We start from the raw sequence: 15,201 nt of genomic DNA on the forward strand, positions 1-15,201 counted from the left end.
TGAAATGTGAACTAGCCCAGTAGATGAAGAAAATGCATAAGCTTTAAATTCACTGCCGGACCTAAAAAAAGCATATTTATTTTTATCACCATGCTGTGGCTGAAGGTTTGGTTCTGTCAAGGATCTCTCAAGTCAATGGGTCTTCAGTCCTCTGAACAAAGACAGCTGGATTAGCTGCTGTTCTAAAATTTCACTTCTGTTACCAACCTGCACAGTGACTGTTTGCAACTGCTGTGAAATTTTAACAAATGAACATGAGCAGTTTCAAACCCACTTTCTGCCTGGTTGTGCGGAGTGGTTGGGACACTCTGCTGATTTAGCAGATTATGAAGGATCAAATCCCAGATCCTGTCTCACACAAGTCAAGAAACAAGTTCCTCTTGTGTCGTGGAAGGGAAGCCTATTGTATGCAGCTATGGAAGGAGATAACAGCTGTTACCAAAAAGGTGGCAGGCATGTAAAACAAAAACTGAAGTCTTGAACAAATGAAGCTTTATAAGACCCTGCAGAACTCAAACAAATGTTCAATGAAAGTCACTTTTATGGTTTTACTTTGGTTTATCGCAAGGCAGTAATAAATGTGTCTCATTAAAAGCCAGTAAAAGAACACCACCTACACCACCAATTGCTGTAACTGCAGATATAGCAGATCTGGAATAGTTACCTAAAGACCCTCATTTCCTAGCATTTAATGCTTCCCTGTCCATATAAACTAGCTTTCTATGGATTTAAAGACTGTTGGATGCTAAAAGCAGCAGCTGTTGCTGGGAAAATGACACTTTCAAAGCCTCGTTTCTTTCTCAAGGTGAAGTTAGAGGAAGGTTGAATGAACATGGAACTCTGCTTGGTAAAAAAAAAATTGCCAGAGGAGAACATGCCAACAGAAAAACAAGCAATTCCCCCATCCTGGCTGGAGTGTAAGTGTTTTGCCTCAGCTTTATTGCTCAGCGGGTCAAATTCATTCCTGGTGAAATGGCAGTTCCCATGGTGAAGCCGCAGGAAAATTCTGAAACATTCTGGCACCTGTCAAGAAATGGGGATGTGAAAGTGGGGGGAGGAACTGGCATGTAGAAGCTGGGATTAAGGGTGGGAGCCACCACATAAAAGGTTATTCTTGTTCTAGTTGTTAGAACTTTTTTATTGCGTAGAATTTACATACATGCTTATTAAGTGGTTTAAAAAAGAAGCCTGACAGATATTAAACAGCATGCCACACTCTTTATGCTGCTGCCATACAGATGTGTCCAAAGCATAAACAGACTTACAGCCAGCACTTGATTGCTCTATGGGAGAGTATCTCTGCAGTAAATTTCTCCAAACTTTTCAGGACAATTAACTTGAGAATTGGATTTTTTTTTTTCCCCCCACAGATTTGATCCATTGCTTGATCTCTCACTGCTTTCCAATTATGCAGGGAAAATATATAGTAAGTGTTTTAATACCCTAGATTGAATTTCCTTAACCTAAGCTAGCAGCAGAATTACTGGGCCAGGGATTCTGGCACAAGAAGTACAGCTGTGTGTGAGCTGGTGGGAAAACTACTGGAATATCATGACTAGTCTTGGTGTTCACACTTCAAAGAAGCCATGGAAAATTGAAAATAGATCAGAAAAGAATGATTTCAAGATCTGGAATATCTGCCTTGTAGGGAGAGATGTTTGCAGCCTAATCTGTTTACTTTATCAAAAGAAAGGTTAAAAGACTTGATCAATATATTAATACTTATATGTGGAGAAAATTTGTAATGGCTCCATAATTTAACATTTAAAAATGAATCAAAACCTAGAAGCTGGAAATGGTCAAATTCTGACTATAGATAAAACAGACAGGATAATTAATAGTGAGGTCAATTAGTCATCAGAAAAACTTCTACAAAAGGATTGTGGTTTATTCACCACAGAAGCTTTTCAGTCAGGACTGGATGGCTCTTTGACCAAGCAGAGCTGGGAAGTGGGCTGGGTGCAGATTTCCAAGGTGAGCCAAATGTGTTAATCATGCTGACCTCTATGACCAAAGATGAGCTGGTGAGTCTTCTTCAGCTGAACTGGCAAAGCCAACATCAGCATATGAACCACAGTAACACCTACCTGAAGAGCTCTCTCTTCACAGCAATGATGCTCTGGGATGCCCTGTCACCTGTGCATGGCTGGTGAACAGCCTCCTCCTTCCTTCCTGATTCCCTCCACGTCCATGCTTTCCTGTAGAACACATTAAAATGGACTCAGGTAATCTCCTCCATCCAATCCCACTGGTGCCATGCACAAACCAACTGCTCCAATCTTTATTTTGCCTCTTTACCTTTTTTTCTCACACTTAAAATTTCAGGCTTGCCCCTGGATAGAAAAGTCTTCAGGAACATATGCTGGATACTTGGATACTTAAATGTTGAACTGAATCTCTGTTTCTGCAATTTACGTAATTCCAGGGACGACGCTGAGAAGTTGTATCTTGGCTGGGATGATATTTAAGTTAGTATTTACAACTGCCTGTGAGTTTTGCTGAGCAAAGGTTATTTGTACAGCAATATTAGTCTTATGCCTCTTTAGTCAGCACTCTCCAGTCATTACCATGCTGCCCAAACTCAGCAGTGGTGCAATTATCAGCTTCTGTGACCTCTTGATATTGTCACTAGCAATGGAAGGACCCAGGTAGTGGCAGGACGCTGCACAAAAGATCTTTAGATAAAGAAACTAAACAGCAAGAATATCTGATTGCCAAAGTGAAGCATTTAATCACATAGGCGTTTCTATCACTGGAAATGAAGGCAGACATGCTGTTACAGTAATATGGGGAGAGAAAAAAATGAGACTGAGCAGCAGCAAAGAAACAAAGGAGAAGCTGAAGGAAAACAAAATATGGAGATGATTTAAAATCACTTATGAGACCTGTGCCTGCTAATGCATTTTTTCAAATGATTATGACTTACAGAAAATACATTCAGACATCTTCTTCTCATTAGAAACACTGAGTTGAAAAAGATATAACCAGTATCCCAGTGTGCTCCCCTAACATGAGCTTTTGAACCACAGCTACGAAGTTGCATCCAGCATTGGTATGCCTCAATATCCTATGTTGCTGGATGATGAGACATCTGTGTTCTTAAATGGACAATCAAATTTAGCCCAACATCAGCAAGAGTGTTCCTAGAGAACAACTGCTGATGTGTTAGCATCTCTATCTTTCTATTAAGACTAGCATGCTCCATCTTTGATTTCATAATTTTCTAGCTGATGGGAATTTCAAAAAAACTTCTGTAGAGAGATTTTACTGTCACTCACTGCTTTTTCACAGTTAGACAGGCAATGCTGTCAAACATCAACAGAAAACGAGGATGCACCTTTGATTTAAACCATGAAGATACAGTGAAAGCTCTGCGGTAATGACAACTCGCTTTTGTGAAAGCACCATTTAAACTGGTGGTGAAGAAGCTCAGAGGGTGATGTCTATATCTTAACCCTGTTAGTGGTAATTTTTTTAGTGAGGCTGAACCAGAAAGAGCTCTGGTTGCAGACTTTTGGAAGCAAAGACAAAGGAATATGAAGAGCAAAGCAACAGGGGATTTTAACACCAGGTAACTGTTCTCATCTTTACTTCCTCAGACTCCAAAACCAACTAACTCTGCCTGTATTGCTTTGTTTTCATGTGCAGGTGCACTTTCTGAGCACAATTCTGAAGTGAGAGTGGACAAAGTGACAGAAGAGCCTCAGTAGATTTCCTAGGAAAGGCCTTCAGAGCTGCAAATAATAATCAGAGACTAAATTCTGCTCTCTGTCACACTGGAGAAAATTCAAAGTAATTACCCCACTGACTTCAGTGTAGTGATCCCAGATTTATATTACTGTAAATGACAGCAAAAATTGGACCCAATATAGAAATAATTTATCTAAGGCCCTAAGTATAGTTAGTTGCACAATTCAATCTGTAAATAATGCCTCTAATGCACATATGGCTAATTTACATCCAGACTATGAGAACATATCCAGTGCTGATTTCCAGGATGCTTGAAGCACTAGGCAGTGCCAAAATAAATCTGCAGTATTCCCATAGCCCTCACAATCCTTCCAACTTCTGGGGTTGGGAAGAAGATGCACTACACATATTTTGGAAAAGTGAAATTCTATCTGCTACATGCTAGTTATTGGATAATTCTTACCAAAAGGGCATAGAAGGCTGTTAAGCAGCACTCCATGTCTTCTTGCAAGAGCTCTGCAAGCTCTCTCCTCTCTAGAAGTTGTTTTTATCTAATTTGTGTCTTACTGGGAGCAGAATTCTAGTAGCAGCTTGAGTTTTCTAAGAATAAACCACACTTGAAAGAAAGAAGGGTTTTAAGTAACACTGGAGAAGAGTGCTTGGAGTACATATATTTAACACACATAAAACTTAACTACAGCAATTTAATTTAGATTCCTTCTCTAATCACATATTTATGTTAAGACCTTGCTGAAGCCAAATTGAAATTGATATTGCTAGGAGGAAAGATGATATAAAAACTGAATTATTCACTAGCTTGGCAAGAGAAAAAACTTCTGCCAAAATACCAAATATTGTTCTGGGTTTTATACGAGTGCTTCAATGTGTGGTGTGAGGAGTTAGAAAATCCATGTCTTGGTTTGCCAGGGCTTGAAAGGAGATATGTAGGTCTAAGTGTAACAAACACATCTTTCTTCCTTCCTTCCTTCCTTCCTTCCTTCCTTCCTTCCTTCCTTCCTTCCTTCCTTCCTTCCTTCCTTCCTTCCTTCCTTCCTTCCTTCCTTCCTCCCCTCCCTCCCTCCCTCCCTCCCTCCCTCCCTTTTCTCTCCCTCCCTCCCTCCCTCAGCATAATTTAACATAAAATATAAAGTTATTTAAGTTGGTTGGTTGGTTGGTTGGGCTGGGGGTTTCTTGTGTCATCAGGGAAGAATTCTCCTGTTATGAACGTGCAGGAAGTGTTGAGACCCTGCAGTTAACTGCAGATTAATCACGGCTGGCTCAGGGCTGCAGGTGGATTCCATTAGAAGAGACACAGGACAGTCCTCTGGTAGAAGAAAATCCCTGGGAAGAGACTTTGGGGGTAGCTAAGCCTGGGAAAAAGTCTTGGGAATGAGCAGGAAGTTTAAGTGTGTTGTTTTAGTTCAGAACAAACTTCAGTGAGGACTCATTTAGTCACTCATTTAAAGGAGTACACCATGCTTGGAGGTAGGTAGGTATTTTACCTGCTGGCTGTGACTGCTAACATGGTGCACAAACAAATGATATAAATATAACAATTTAATCTTCTTGCAAATAATTCCCTTTAGTCGGTCCTCATAATGCAGCCTAATGATGTTGAATATGTAGGTCCTGTAAAGCCCTTTGAAGTCCTAGAGAGGGAAAACAATTAGAGAAGTTCAGAACTTACCTTACAAAGAACTCTTTTTAGGACATAATTTTCTGCTATTTGCTGAGATTCTCCTTAAGGGAGTTGATAACTTGGAGAATTTGTGAGGTAATGGCCTTTGAGATCCTTGGAGGCCTATAAAGAATAAATGTCCTAGAAAATAAATGCAGGAGTTATTTAAACACAGGAAAAATACCTCTGAAGGAACCTCATACTCAAACAACAAGAAAAATCTTCCTTTTTTTCCTCTTCCTGGTTCATTAAGAAACCAGAGAGGTCATAATTTTGAAGATGTTTATTTCTGTTGTTAATGTTTCTTAGGTTCTGTCAAGCACAAAAAATATTATTCTCTGCAAAGATGACAAAATTATCCTTGACTCTCCCTGCATTACTTAAGTTCATTTCCAATGCATAAAAGTTCTTGAAGATCTTCAGTCATTGGACATGTACTGGAAACAAGAAAAGAATGTTTATATTTTACTCTAAAAATAAATGCCATATAGCCAATTTCCATTTCTAATGTAACTCTTCAATTTTAGCCTCAGTTTGTGTTTCTCTGATTTTTGAACAGATACTTCTCCAATGGTCAACTTGGAGGTTCCCATGAAGTTTTAGGAGAGCCAAGGGCAAATGTGAATTTAGCCCTTACAGGTTAGTTTTAAAAGAGTTTCCTGTCACTGGTGCTGTCCCCAGTGACAGCAGTGGGAATTCTACCTGGTGTAGGGCAGGGTGAGTCCCATGGCTCTGTCAGGTTGGAAGTGTTCAAGGAGTTTTTGTGATGGGGAGGCTTTGACAGAAGAGCACAATGCTTTGTGCAAAAGCTGCTGAGAACTAGGTGTTTTCATGTTTTTAAAAGGCTGGAAAGAAATCTAACCCAGACAGCTGAGTAACATCTTGAGACACAGGCAGTTTGGGTCAAATCTGGGTGACTGGCAAGTTTAATTATAGTATTTGATGACTGTTTTACAGCATTTAAGCCTCTTTGAACTTCACAATGGATGAAAGTGTTGAAAGGCTGTGAAACATGTTCAGCTAAAAATGAACAAAAAAGATGATGCTTCCAACACTCTTAGTGGTACCTGGCATTTATTTGAAGTCTGATAGCACATAGCACTTCCACATCCATGACTCCAGGTTTCCTGTTGAAAAGTACTGGATTTCTATCAGAACAATGGACAATTCTATGGAGTTTGACTTATTTCAAGCCCCCACTCTCCTCTTCACAGACACATTTCCTTTCCTGTTTCTTGTATGATCTTGTTCATTGCAGCAGTGGTAGAAAGACAGGTGAAGAGTGAGGCAGGGCAGACACAAACTGCATCCCAAGCAGATCAACCCAGAGCTGACTGGAGAGAGCAGCACAGAAGAAATGACAGTGGCAGTACCTGAGAGCTCAGAACCTCTGAGGTGTGTGTAAGGCTTTCAAAACCTACCAGAGAAAATTCAGCCCCAGTGTTGAGGCCAAAGGTCTCCTTCTGAGGAGATGTTCCGCAGGAGTGAATGTGAAAGGGAAAAGAAAGCATACAGAGGGGGACAGTGACTTAACTCTGAGCATTTTGGGTTGCAAAACTTGGGGTCAGGAAAGAAATTTGATTAATATTCTTCTAGCTTTTAATAATTACAGCAATATATTTCCAGCATAATGAGTTCTTCTCAAACCAAGAAAGCAGACAAAAACAGTAGCTTGAGAAAAACCTTCCAATTCACAGGGTGGGTTTGAGCCCAGCTATTTGATTTCTGCAGCCAATTAATTCTAGTGAATTCCTGAAGAAGTCACTAATTGAAAAAACACTGACAGCTAAGATAAAGCTAACAGGCAATGATGTTCAGTCTTAAGAATTGCACAGTATTTCCAGAAAACAGTCTGGACATTGCAACAGCTACTGAAAGTCAGGAAGGCAGAAGGCAGAAGGCAGAAGCTTGTCACATGTCTAGACAAAACCAGCCTGCTCCTCACAGCAATGAAACATTCAGAGCAAACACATTGCCTGTGATCTGCCAACTAAGAATTATTCAGCAAATAATTTCAACGAGGAGATAGCATTTGACTAAAAAAACAACAAAATGTTTCCTACTTTATAAACAGAAACCAGAGAGGAATTAAATCACCAAATTACCTGCTACAGTTTCACCAGTGTACACACAAGTGCTCTGATCCTCTTTAGCAAGTACACAACTGGAAATGAGAGGCAGAATGTGGAACTGTCTCAGCAAAAAGGTTTTCTTGCATTTTCATTTGAAAGGGCAGCCAGAATATCAAGGCTCATGTTTAATCAGATGTAATGTAGGCTCAGGAGGGAGAATTGAGAGGGAATTACAAATTACTGAAATTGAAAAAAAAATCCACCATAATTCTTGGAAATCCCTCTTTAAAAAAAAACAGCCTCAATCTCCTGAGTCAGAAATGACTGGAAGAACATGTAACAGTTGGCACACATGACCTTTAAGGTTCTGTATTAAATATACCATAGATATCCACTGTTGTTATGTGATAAACAACTGTTTATTAAACTCACTCTCATCACTGTCTACAAGAAGATAGGGTGTTAGAGTAGCCATCAGGAACACAAGACAGCTATTGCAAGTCAGAAATATGGAAACCATTTTCTGAGGCTGGATATTGCAGCTTTGATGGCTTTTTTTTCATCAGCAAGAGTTCTGGACTTGCTTTGTTCAGCTTTCTCCACTGCTACATAGGCAGTGGCAGAACAGGGAAAAGGGACAAGGTAGAGAACACTACAGCAGCTACCAACCATCCACAGGGAGAAATCCTCTTTACCACAATTTAAGGGAGTAACATTTAAATGCAAACTCCAAATGTAATGTTTTGAGTTCAAAATCCTCTAAAAGAAACCAAGGGCTAGAAAATTTGTGATAGGACAGCCTCAGAGTGAGTGGACTTGAACAGAAAACACAATACAGCAGTAAGAGTGAGTTTAAAAGATTTTTATTACATACCAACAGTGGATATCTATGGTGTACTGTAGGAATGGTACAGTCCTGTAACCAAAATGGTGCATAGGAAATAAAATGGATTTTTTAATGTAATAATCACTGAATCATGGACAGCAATGAGCAAAACCTACAGTGCATACAGGCACTGAGCAGTGGCGGTGGCTTAGTGAATGAAAATCTGAGTCATTTCTGGATTAATGCTCTAACACAGTGCCAGGGGACACTGTGTTGCTGGAGATATCATTATTTCTCTGAGATATTTTGTCATTTACATCCCACGTTACATTCCAGAAGATGACAATTACCCTACTCCAAAGAGGACAAAATCAAAAGGCCAGCTTTCAGCTTGACCCTAGAGGGGTATAAGAAGGAATAAAATATATCTGGTGCACCTTTGAGCAGAATTCTCTTCAAGCACAGGGGTGAAGGAGTGGAGAGAGCACCTCCCCAGTGCCTGCTCCACCAGCTGAGCAGAGAGGAGAAACATGAGAAAGGAGAAAGGTTCCACACTCCTCACATGCCAGATTGCACATAAGGAGTAGAGGACTAATAATCTGTTTAATTTTGAAAGCAGGAAAGGCAGATTGGGTATTGCCTTGATATATGGTCTGCAGCAATATAAAAGTTCTTCCACCTTCTCCTGCTCGGCTGTGTGCACATGTATTCCAGTCAGCTCCTGTTTACAAAGTGACAAAAATAAGAAATTAGAGAATACCAATAAAATGCAAGGAAAAAGGACAAAACCTGCCCGTTGTAAAAAGCTGCAAAACTTTTCTTAAGACACAGCATGCAAGACATGATGTTGGACTTACATTTCTCTTAAATAAATGCATTCTGCCTACCTAAAATTAATTTCTTGTTTTGATTTGATGCATTCATCATGCTTTGGTTTCTATTTAGTGCAATGAAGACTATTCTACTAAAACAGAATTTATATGCGGTAAAATAAATTTCAGAATATTCTGATGTACAGAAGTCTTTCTGCTTTCCAACAAGAACCCCGTGGCTTTCCCCCATGCCCTAAGTCTCCTGCAGAACAGTGGCACCCTAATCCCTTCTCTATCTTTGACAAATTCTTTGGGCTCTTCCAGCCCAAAATACTGCTACTCTTTCCCCAAGCATAGCAGCTCATCCTGGGAGCTTCACTGTGAAACATTTGGGAAGACACCTGAGGATGTGGAAGAATGACAGCTGCAGAGAAGGGGAAGGGGTTTTCAGGTGAGAGGGATGGTGATTTATCCCAGAGTTTACCTGCAGCCTTAACTGACCATTAGTATCTCAGCATCACAAACCAAGGCAGACAACCATACCATTTGTAATTCTTTCAAAAATTACTACTCTAGATAATCCATTTACATGTTTTTGCCTAAGTATTATCCCAGGACATCTATTAAAATTACCATTTCCAACTGGACCATCTATTTTCCAATATCAACAAAAATCAGATACAATGTGGAAGAGTAAAGCACCAGCTCTGTGTTAACTATCACAGTGTGCAGACAGCTAACATTGCCAGCCAAAAACTGTTGATCAATGAAGCATTTATTAAAATTGTTCACAGAGATAACCTGAGCTGGGACTCAGGCTAATGACTGTGTGTAGACTGGTGATCCCCAACTTGTTCTGACTCTCGACAGTAACTCGCTTAGTTATTGTGGGCAGCATCATACTTTAGTCTCCCTAACAGCCTTCAGCATGAAATTTTTAATTTCCTGTGGGTCTCAGCTGCATAAGAATGTCTCCCAAGGTGTTTGTTGCTAACTTGTGAGCGATGGACTGGGAGCTTATGAGTGAGGGATGATGGTGGGTGAAGTATTATCTCACCTGGCTGCCACTTTCCCTACTTTTTATGGTTTGCAGAGGATGGATATGCAGCCTTGCAACCCTAATTCTTTATTTTATTTTGTAGAAACGACGTTAATACCTGTGACTCTGCTTAACAGGTGTGCATGTCTCCAAGTGCACCATCAACAAAATTATGTGTCCTCAAAGCATCTTTTATAATTTAATTTTCACTAATGTTTTTGCATTTTGTAATTTTCACTCTCCCATTTAAAGCCAGCAGATTTGGCAGGTCGGGTGGAAGGGACAGAGAATGAAGAAGTTCCCTGGGCGGCTCGCAGCAGGATGGGTTCAGAGCAGCACCATCCCGGCTGGCTCCCCGAGCCCCTCATATTGAACAATAATAACAACAGGCGCATTTATCCCAGCTCCCTCCTCTCCGCAGCTCCCGCAGAGCTCCCTGCCCGCTCTAGAAATAAAAATAGCGCTGCATTAATTAACGGGCCGGGGATCTCAGCCGGGAGGGGGCCCCGGGAGCCCTGCGCTCCGTCACGCCCGGGGAGCCGCGGCCTCTCCGGCCCTGCCCGCGGGCAGCCGAGCGCTCGGTGCGCTGGGCAGCGCCGGTCCGGCCGGCCGGGGAACGGCGGCGGAGCGCCGAGAGGGAGGGGGCGAACCCTGCCCTCTGCCCTCTGACCGCCGCCGCCGCCCGCAGCATGGGGAAGGCGGAAGCGGCGGAGCCGGCCCGTCAGGCCGGGCGGCGGCGGGGGGGCAGCGCGGCGAGAGGCTGAGGCGGCCGCGGCAGGGACGGGCGGGCTGACGGAGGCAGGGAGGGCAGCCCGGCAGCGAGCCCCCCGCCGGCAGCGAGCCGGGACGAGCAGGGGGAGGCCGCCGCCGGCCTGCGGGGCCCCGCGGCGGAGCGGCCCTGCCCGGGGGATGCCCTGGGGGCGGCGCGGGGCCGGGCCGGCGGCAGCGGCAGCGGCGGGCAGGGCCAGGCCGGGCGCGGGAGGGCGGCGGGGCCGGGGCTGCGGCGGGACCTGCGGCGGGAGCTGCAGCCCCCGGCCATGGAGCCGCAGGTGGGGCTGCCCTTGCAGGGGGGGATCCGCGGGCCCCTGAGGGCCACCCGCGGCCGGGAGAGCTAGAGGAAGGACCAGCCGAGCCCCTGACAGGTGTCTCCGCCGTAAGTGCCCTTACGCAGTCACTCGAGGACTGACAGACTTTGCGTTTGTTATTGCTGCTGCTGCTGCTGCTGCGGTCTTCAAAGATGATGCTGGCAGAGCAAGCCCAGAAGTGGTTCCCAACTCACGTGCAAGTTACGGTCCTTCAAGCCAAAGGTCTGAAGCCAAAAGGTAAAAATGGCAGCAACGATGCCTACACCATCATCCAGCTGGGCAAGGAGAAGTACTCCACCTCGGTGGCTGAGAAGACCCTGGATCCCATCTGGAAAGAAGAGGCCTCCTTCGAGCTGCCTGGGTTACTCATGCAGGAGAATCCAGAGAAATACATCCTGTACCTGATTGTCATGCACAGGTCGCTGGTGGGGCTGGACAGGTTTTTGGGACAGGTGGCCATCAGTCTGAACGATATATTTGAAGACAAGCAAAGGCGGAAAACAGAGTAAGTGATGGTTGGGTTTTTTCGTTGTAATTTGTAATCCTTGGACAGTTGTGCTTGGGGAGGGTGGGAAATAATAGCTGTATTATGAACGTGCATACTTTGAAATGACATTGGTGTGTTTCTCTTGTAGTTTCTGTGTTCAAATCTCTTAACCCATACAGTTATGTCATTGCAGCCTGACCTCTTCCAGAGAAGTTTACTGTAATCAAAGTGGTCACCTTGCAAAGGGAAGGACTGTCAATAACATTAACTTTTTGGACAAACTCTTGTGTGTAACATGAACTCATTACAGTCTGTTATTCTAAGCATTTTGCTTTGTTCTGCACAGGGCCATACCCCATTCAACCCCTACCTCAGTTTGAACCATGTGTGACACTCAGATACCCAGAAACCTGGTGTGGTTCTCTTTAAAATTGTTTTCCTTCAGTTGCTGCAACCACGTGTCTTTAAATATTTTATATTTATGTTTTAGTGGTCAATGAACTGTGACTAAATGAAGGCTTACCACAACAGCACAGTGCTTTGCCGGTCCTGATTAATCTTAGGTCATGATCCTGCAGGCTGCACTATACAGCAGGCCTCGACTGAGAAGACTGAAGAGAAATTTCAGCTCTTGTGGTAGCTTCCATCAGTACCTACATAAGCCTTTGTCAAATAAAATTGCTGTTTGCCAGCAAGTTCAGGCACCAGAATGCAAAAAAAGGAATTAAAAAAAAAAGGCATCATAGCAGTTTATTAAGTTGAACTTACCTAATTCTCTGGGTTTTTCAACTAAATTAGTAAAGTTGTTCTAATTCCTAGACAGGACATGGTTGCACAAAGGTGTTGTGTTTTGTACCAGTGTAATTTATCCTCAAAGTGTATGTATAACTTAAACTGTAGGTATGGGAGTACTGCAGACATGCCTAAGACTCCATGCTTTGCGTTTGGTTTAGGTATGCTTGTCCCACAGGAGTTAAGAACAGCATGGAAACCTCCAAGCGAGCTCTGTGTTGGCCTATGAATGCTGACTGATCTTTCTTCAGCAGTTAAGAAGTTCCTGCTCCAGGTGCCTTTCCTCCTCTAGAGTCTCTTCAGTAGAGTACAAAGGCTACAGTGCCCAAATCCCAGCTCTTAAAATTACAGTCTGGTATCCATAGTGATGGTGGGTCTGTGGTAAAGTGCTGGACTTGGCATCCAAGCCACTAAAAGACTGGCATTGCTTGTCTGTCTCTGACTGTGGCAGGGCTGAACCTCCAGCAGCGTTGGCAATTGGAGGTGGAAATCCATATGGCAGTGCCAGGCAGGGCTTCTTGGTCAGACAGTGGTTTCTGCAGAAACCACCTCAAAACCTGGTCCTGCTTAAGTGCAGTGGCTGAGGTTGAAGAGCATCAAAGACAAGTCAAAGCTCTCTTTGCCATGATGTTTGTTTGTTTTTGTAAACTAAATTTTTTGCAAAACACTATGTTCACAAGCCATATAATAGGAAAGAAGTCTGTACAGAATCTCTTGTGGGTTCACATCTGTCTGGAGTATTACGCTTTTTAATTGCTTATCTTTTTAGGGACAAACCAGTTATCTTGATGCAATACATAGTACTGCCTGTAGCCTTAGGGTCTTAATTTCTGTTAACACTTGATTCAAGAAGTTCCACTGCTCTTTAGACATGCATGTTAAAAATTCTTGAATCATTAATTGTAATTATCTTGCAAGTCAGTAGGCAACTGCCTTAGTTGCAACACCTAGCAACAAGGTGAAAAACAAGGTGAATGAATGAGGGAGGAATGCTACCATATGTAAACGCTGTAAATCTCTGTAGAAATATATATTTAGAAACCGGAGGAAAATATGTAAATTATTCCTGTATTACTGTAAGTAACAAAACCTCTTTTCCCTAGAAGATAAAAAAATAAGCTCTTACCCCAGTTATAGCAAAAGCAGTTCTGGAGTCTTGCAAAAATTATTCCAGAAATTTTTAAGTGGGCTAAGTAACACCGTCCTTGTGATAGTTAAATAAACATTCCGATCTGCAGTACTTTTATAGGAAGTTATGCTTAGCAGGGCTCCATAAGTGTTCTTTATTTTCTCATTTCTTCCTCTGAAGTGTGAGAGAGGAACTCCTGCTATGTAGACGTGAAGCAGTTCCTCCCAGACCACCGCTGAAATCACCGCGGCTCCCCGGGAACGCCGCGCGCTGCCTGCGAGCTCTGCTGCACAAGATGGGGGCCTTTGGGGAAATTTTTACCAACAGCCTAAGTCCTTTCTTCAGAAGTTACTTGAGCATTTAAGATTGCAAATCTTATTAAAAGTTGATGGGTGTTAGGCTTCTAGAGCCGAACAGCCGTACTTGTAAAAGTCTTATGTAAGTGTAAAAGTGCGGCGGGGCGGGAAGTGGGATTTTTGGCAGTGAGTTTTCGCTTAATGTCGATTTAAATTCTTACGGTGAAGGAGCCACTGAAAGTCCACTTTTCCTGTTGGTGGCTTTAGATGCTTAGAGGCCTCGAAAACGCCCTAAAACTCATTTTCAAAAAAAAGTAGCTCTGAGTTCTTAAGTTGAGATGTTTTTGAGAAGTTTTCGTGGTTGTGTGGTTGTGTGCGCTTGTTCCACGCAGGTGTGTTGTTGCTGTCTCCTTTAAGTATTAGTTGGAGATGCAATATTTGTACGTGTGTGCAGGAGGGCAAACTTTCAAGAATAGATTTATGAATTCGATCTCAAACAAAATGCCCTTCTTTTTCTTTTTTTTTCCCTTTATTAAATCCTTTTTGATACAAAATATTCCTAGTCCTGTGTTGGCAGTAAACTAAGGGTAATATATTTGGACCCGAAGACCTTCTAACCGTGACTGTGGTGTGGGAACTGAGGCACCCAGCACCTTTCAAAACCAAGTCCAATGTCTTTGTTACCAAAGCATTCTGATGGTTGAAAGCTACATTCATTGTTTCAGAAACACTAATCTGTTTTATTAAGCAATGTTTTTACTTTCAAATATGTTCAACAGGCTTGTGCTGTTATTAAATCCAGAGTTATTTTCTTATGTTGATGTAACCTTAACATTTCTTGCTTTGTTTGGGGATGAATGAGATCCAGTTATTTGATGAAGTGTCTATTGGTAATATTTCTACTTTTTAATATATTTAATAGCTTCCTCTTTCCAACACAGCTGTACATATGGTGCTGTAAGAGACAGACTCAAGAGTCACCAGGGTATTGCAAAAAAGATATTTAATATTCTGCACAATGCTGAACCCTGTCAGCAATTCCCTAGTGCTTTTTTAGTAAGGAGGTATGAGAAGTGAAGGCTACCAGCTGATTCTGAATTCCTAGGAAGACCGTGGGATGTGTGACATTTGGCTTTTTATATATTTTTTTAATTTAATATTTTGTAATTTGGAAGAAATAAATTTCAAAAGTCATTGCAGACTCAGGAACATTATGCTAGGGAAAAATAATCCTTTTTTTTCTGTGTAGCTTTTTTGTTACTTGTCACATCTTAAGACAAATACTCCCTGCAGTA

General features: G+C 42.3%; 1 protein-coding gene and 1 long non-coding RNA gene across 2 annotated transcripts in view; one reads left to right on the forward strand and one right to left on the reverse strand.

Moving 5' to 3' along the window:
- Positions 1 to 1,460: 1,460 nt before the first annotated feature.
- LOC146435116 (uncharacterized) lies at positions 1,461 to 7,643 on the reverse strand. Its single transcript, XR_014853149.1, has 3 exons — positions 7,474 to 7,643; positions 5,378 to 5,509; positions 1,461 to 2,198 (listed from the first exon to the last, which is right to left on the reverse strand). It is a non-coding gene; the product is annotated as an uncharacterized LOC146435116 (long non-coding RNA).
- A 3,455-nt stretch (positions 7,644 to 11,098) lies between these two features.
- Positions 11,099 to 15,201, forward strand: part of RAB11FIP2 (RAB11 family interacting protein 2) — a 32,474-nt gene continuing 28,371 nt past the window's right edge. The window contains exon 1 of the mRNA XM_085064732.1: positions 11,099 to 11,707. Within this exon, the coding sequence (XP_084920858.1) occupies positions 11,355 to 11,707 (353 nt within the window). The 5' untranslated portion in view covers positions 11,099 to 11,354. The remainder of the gene's footprint in view (positions 11,708 to 15,201) is intronic.

The sequence above is a fragment of the Lichenostomus cassidix genome, chromosome 6 (genome assembly GCF_008360975.1).
Source record: "Lichenostomus cassidix isolate B80296 chromosome 6, HeHo_3.0, whole genome shotgun sequence".
NCBI classification, from domain to species: domain Eukaryota; kingdom Metazoa; phylum Chordata; class Aves; order Passeriformes; family Meliphagidae; genus Lichenostomus; species Lichenostomus cassidix.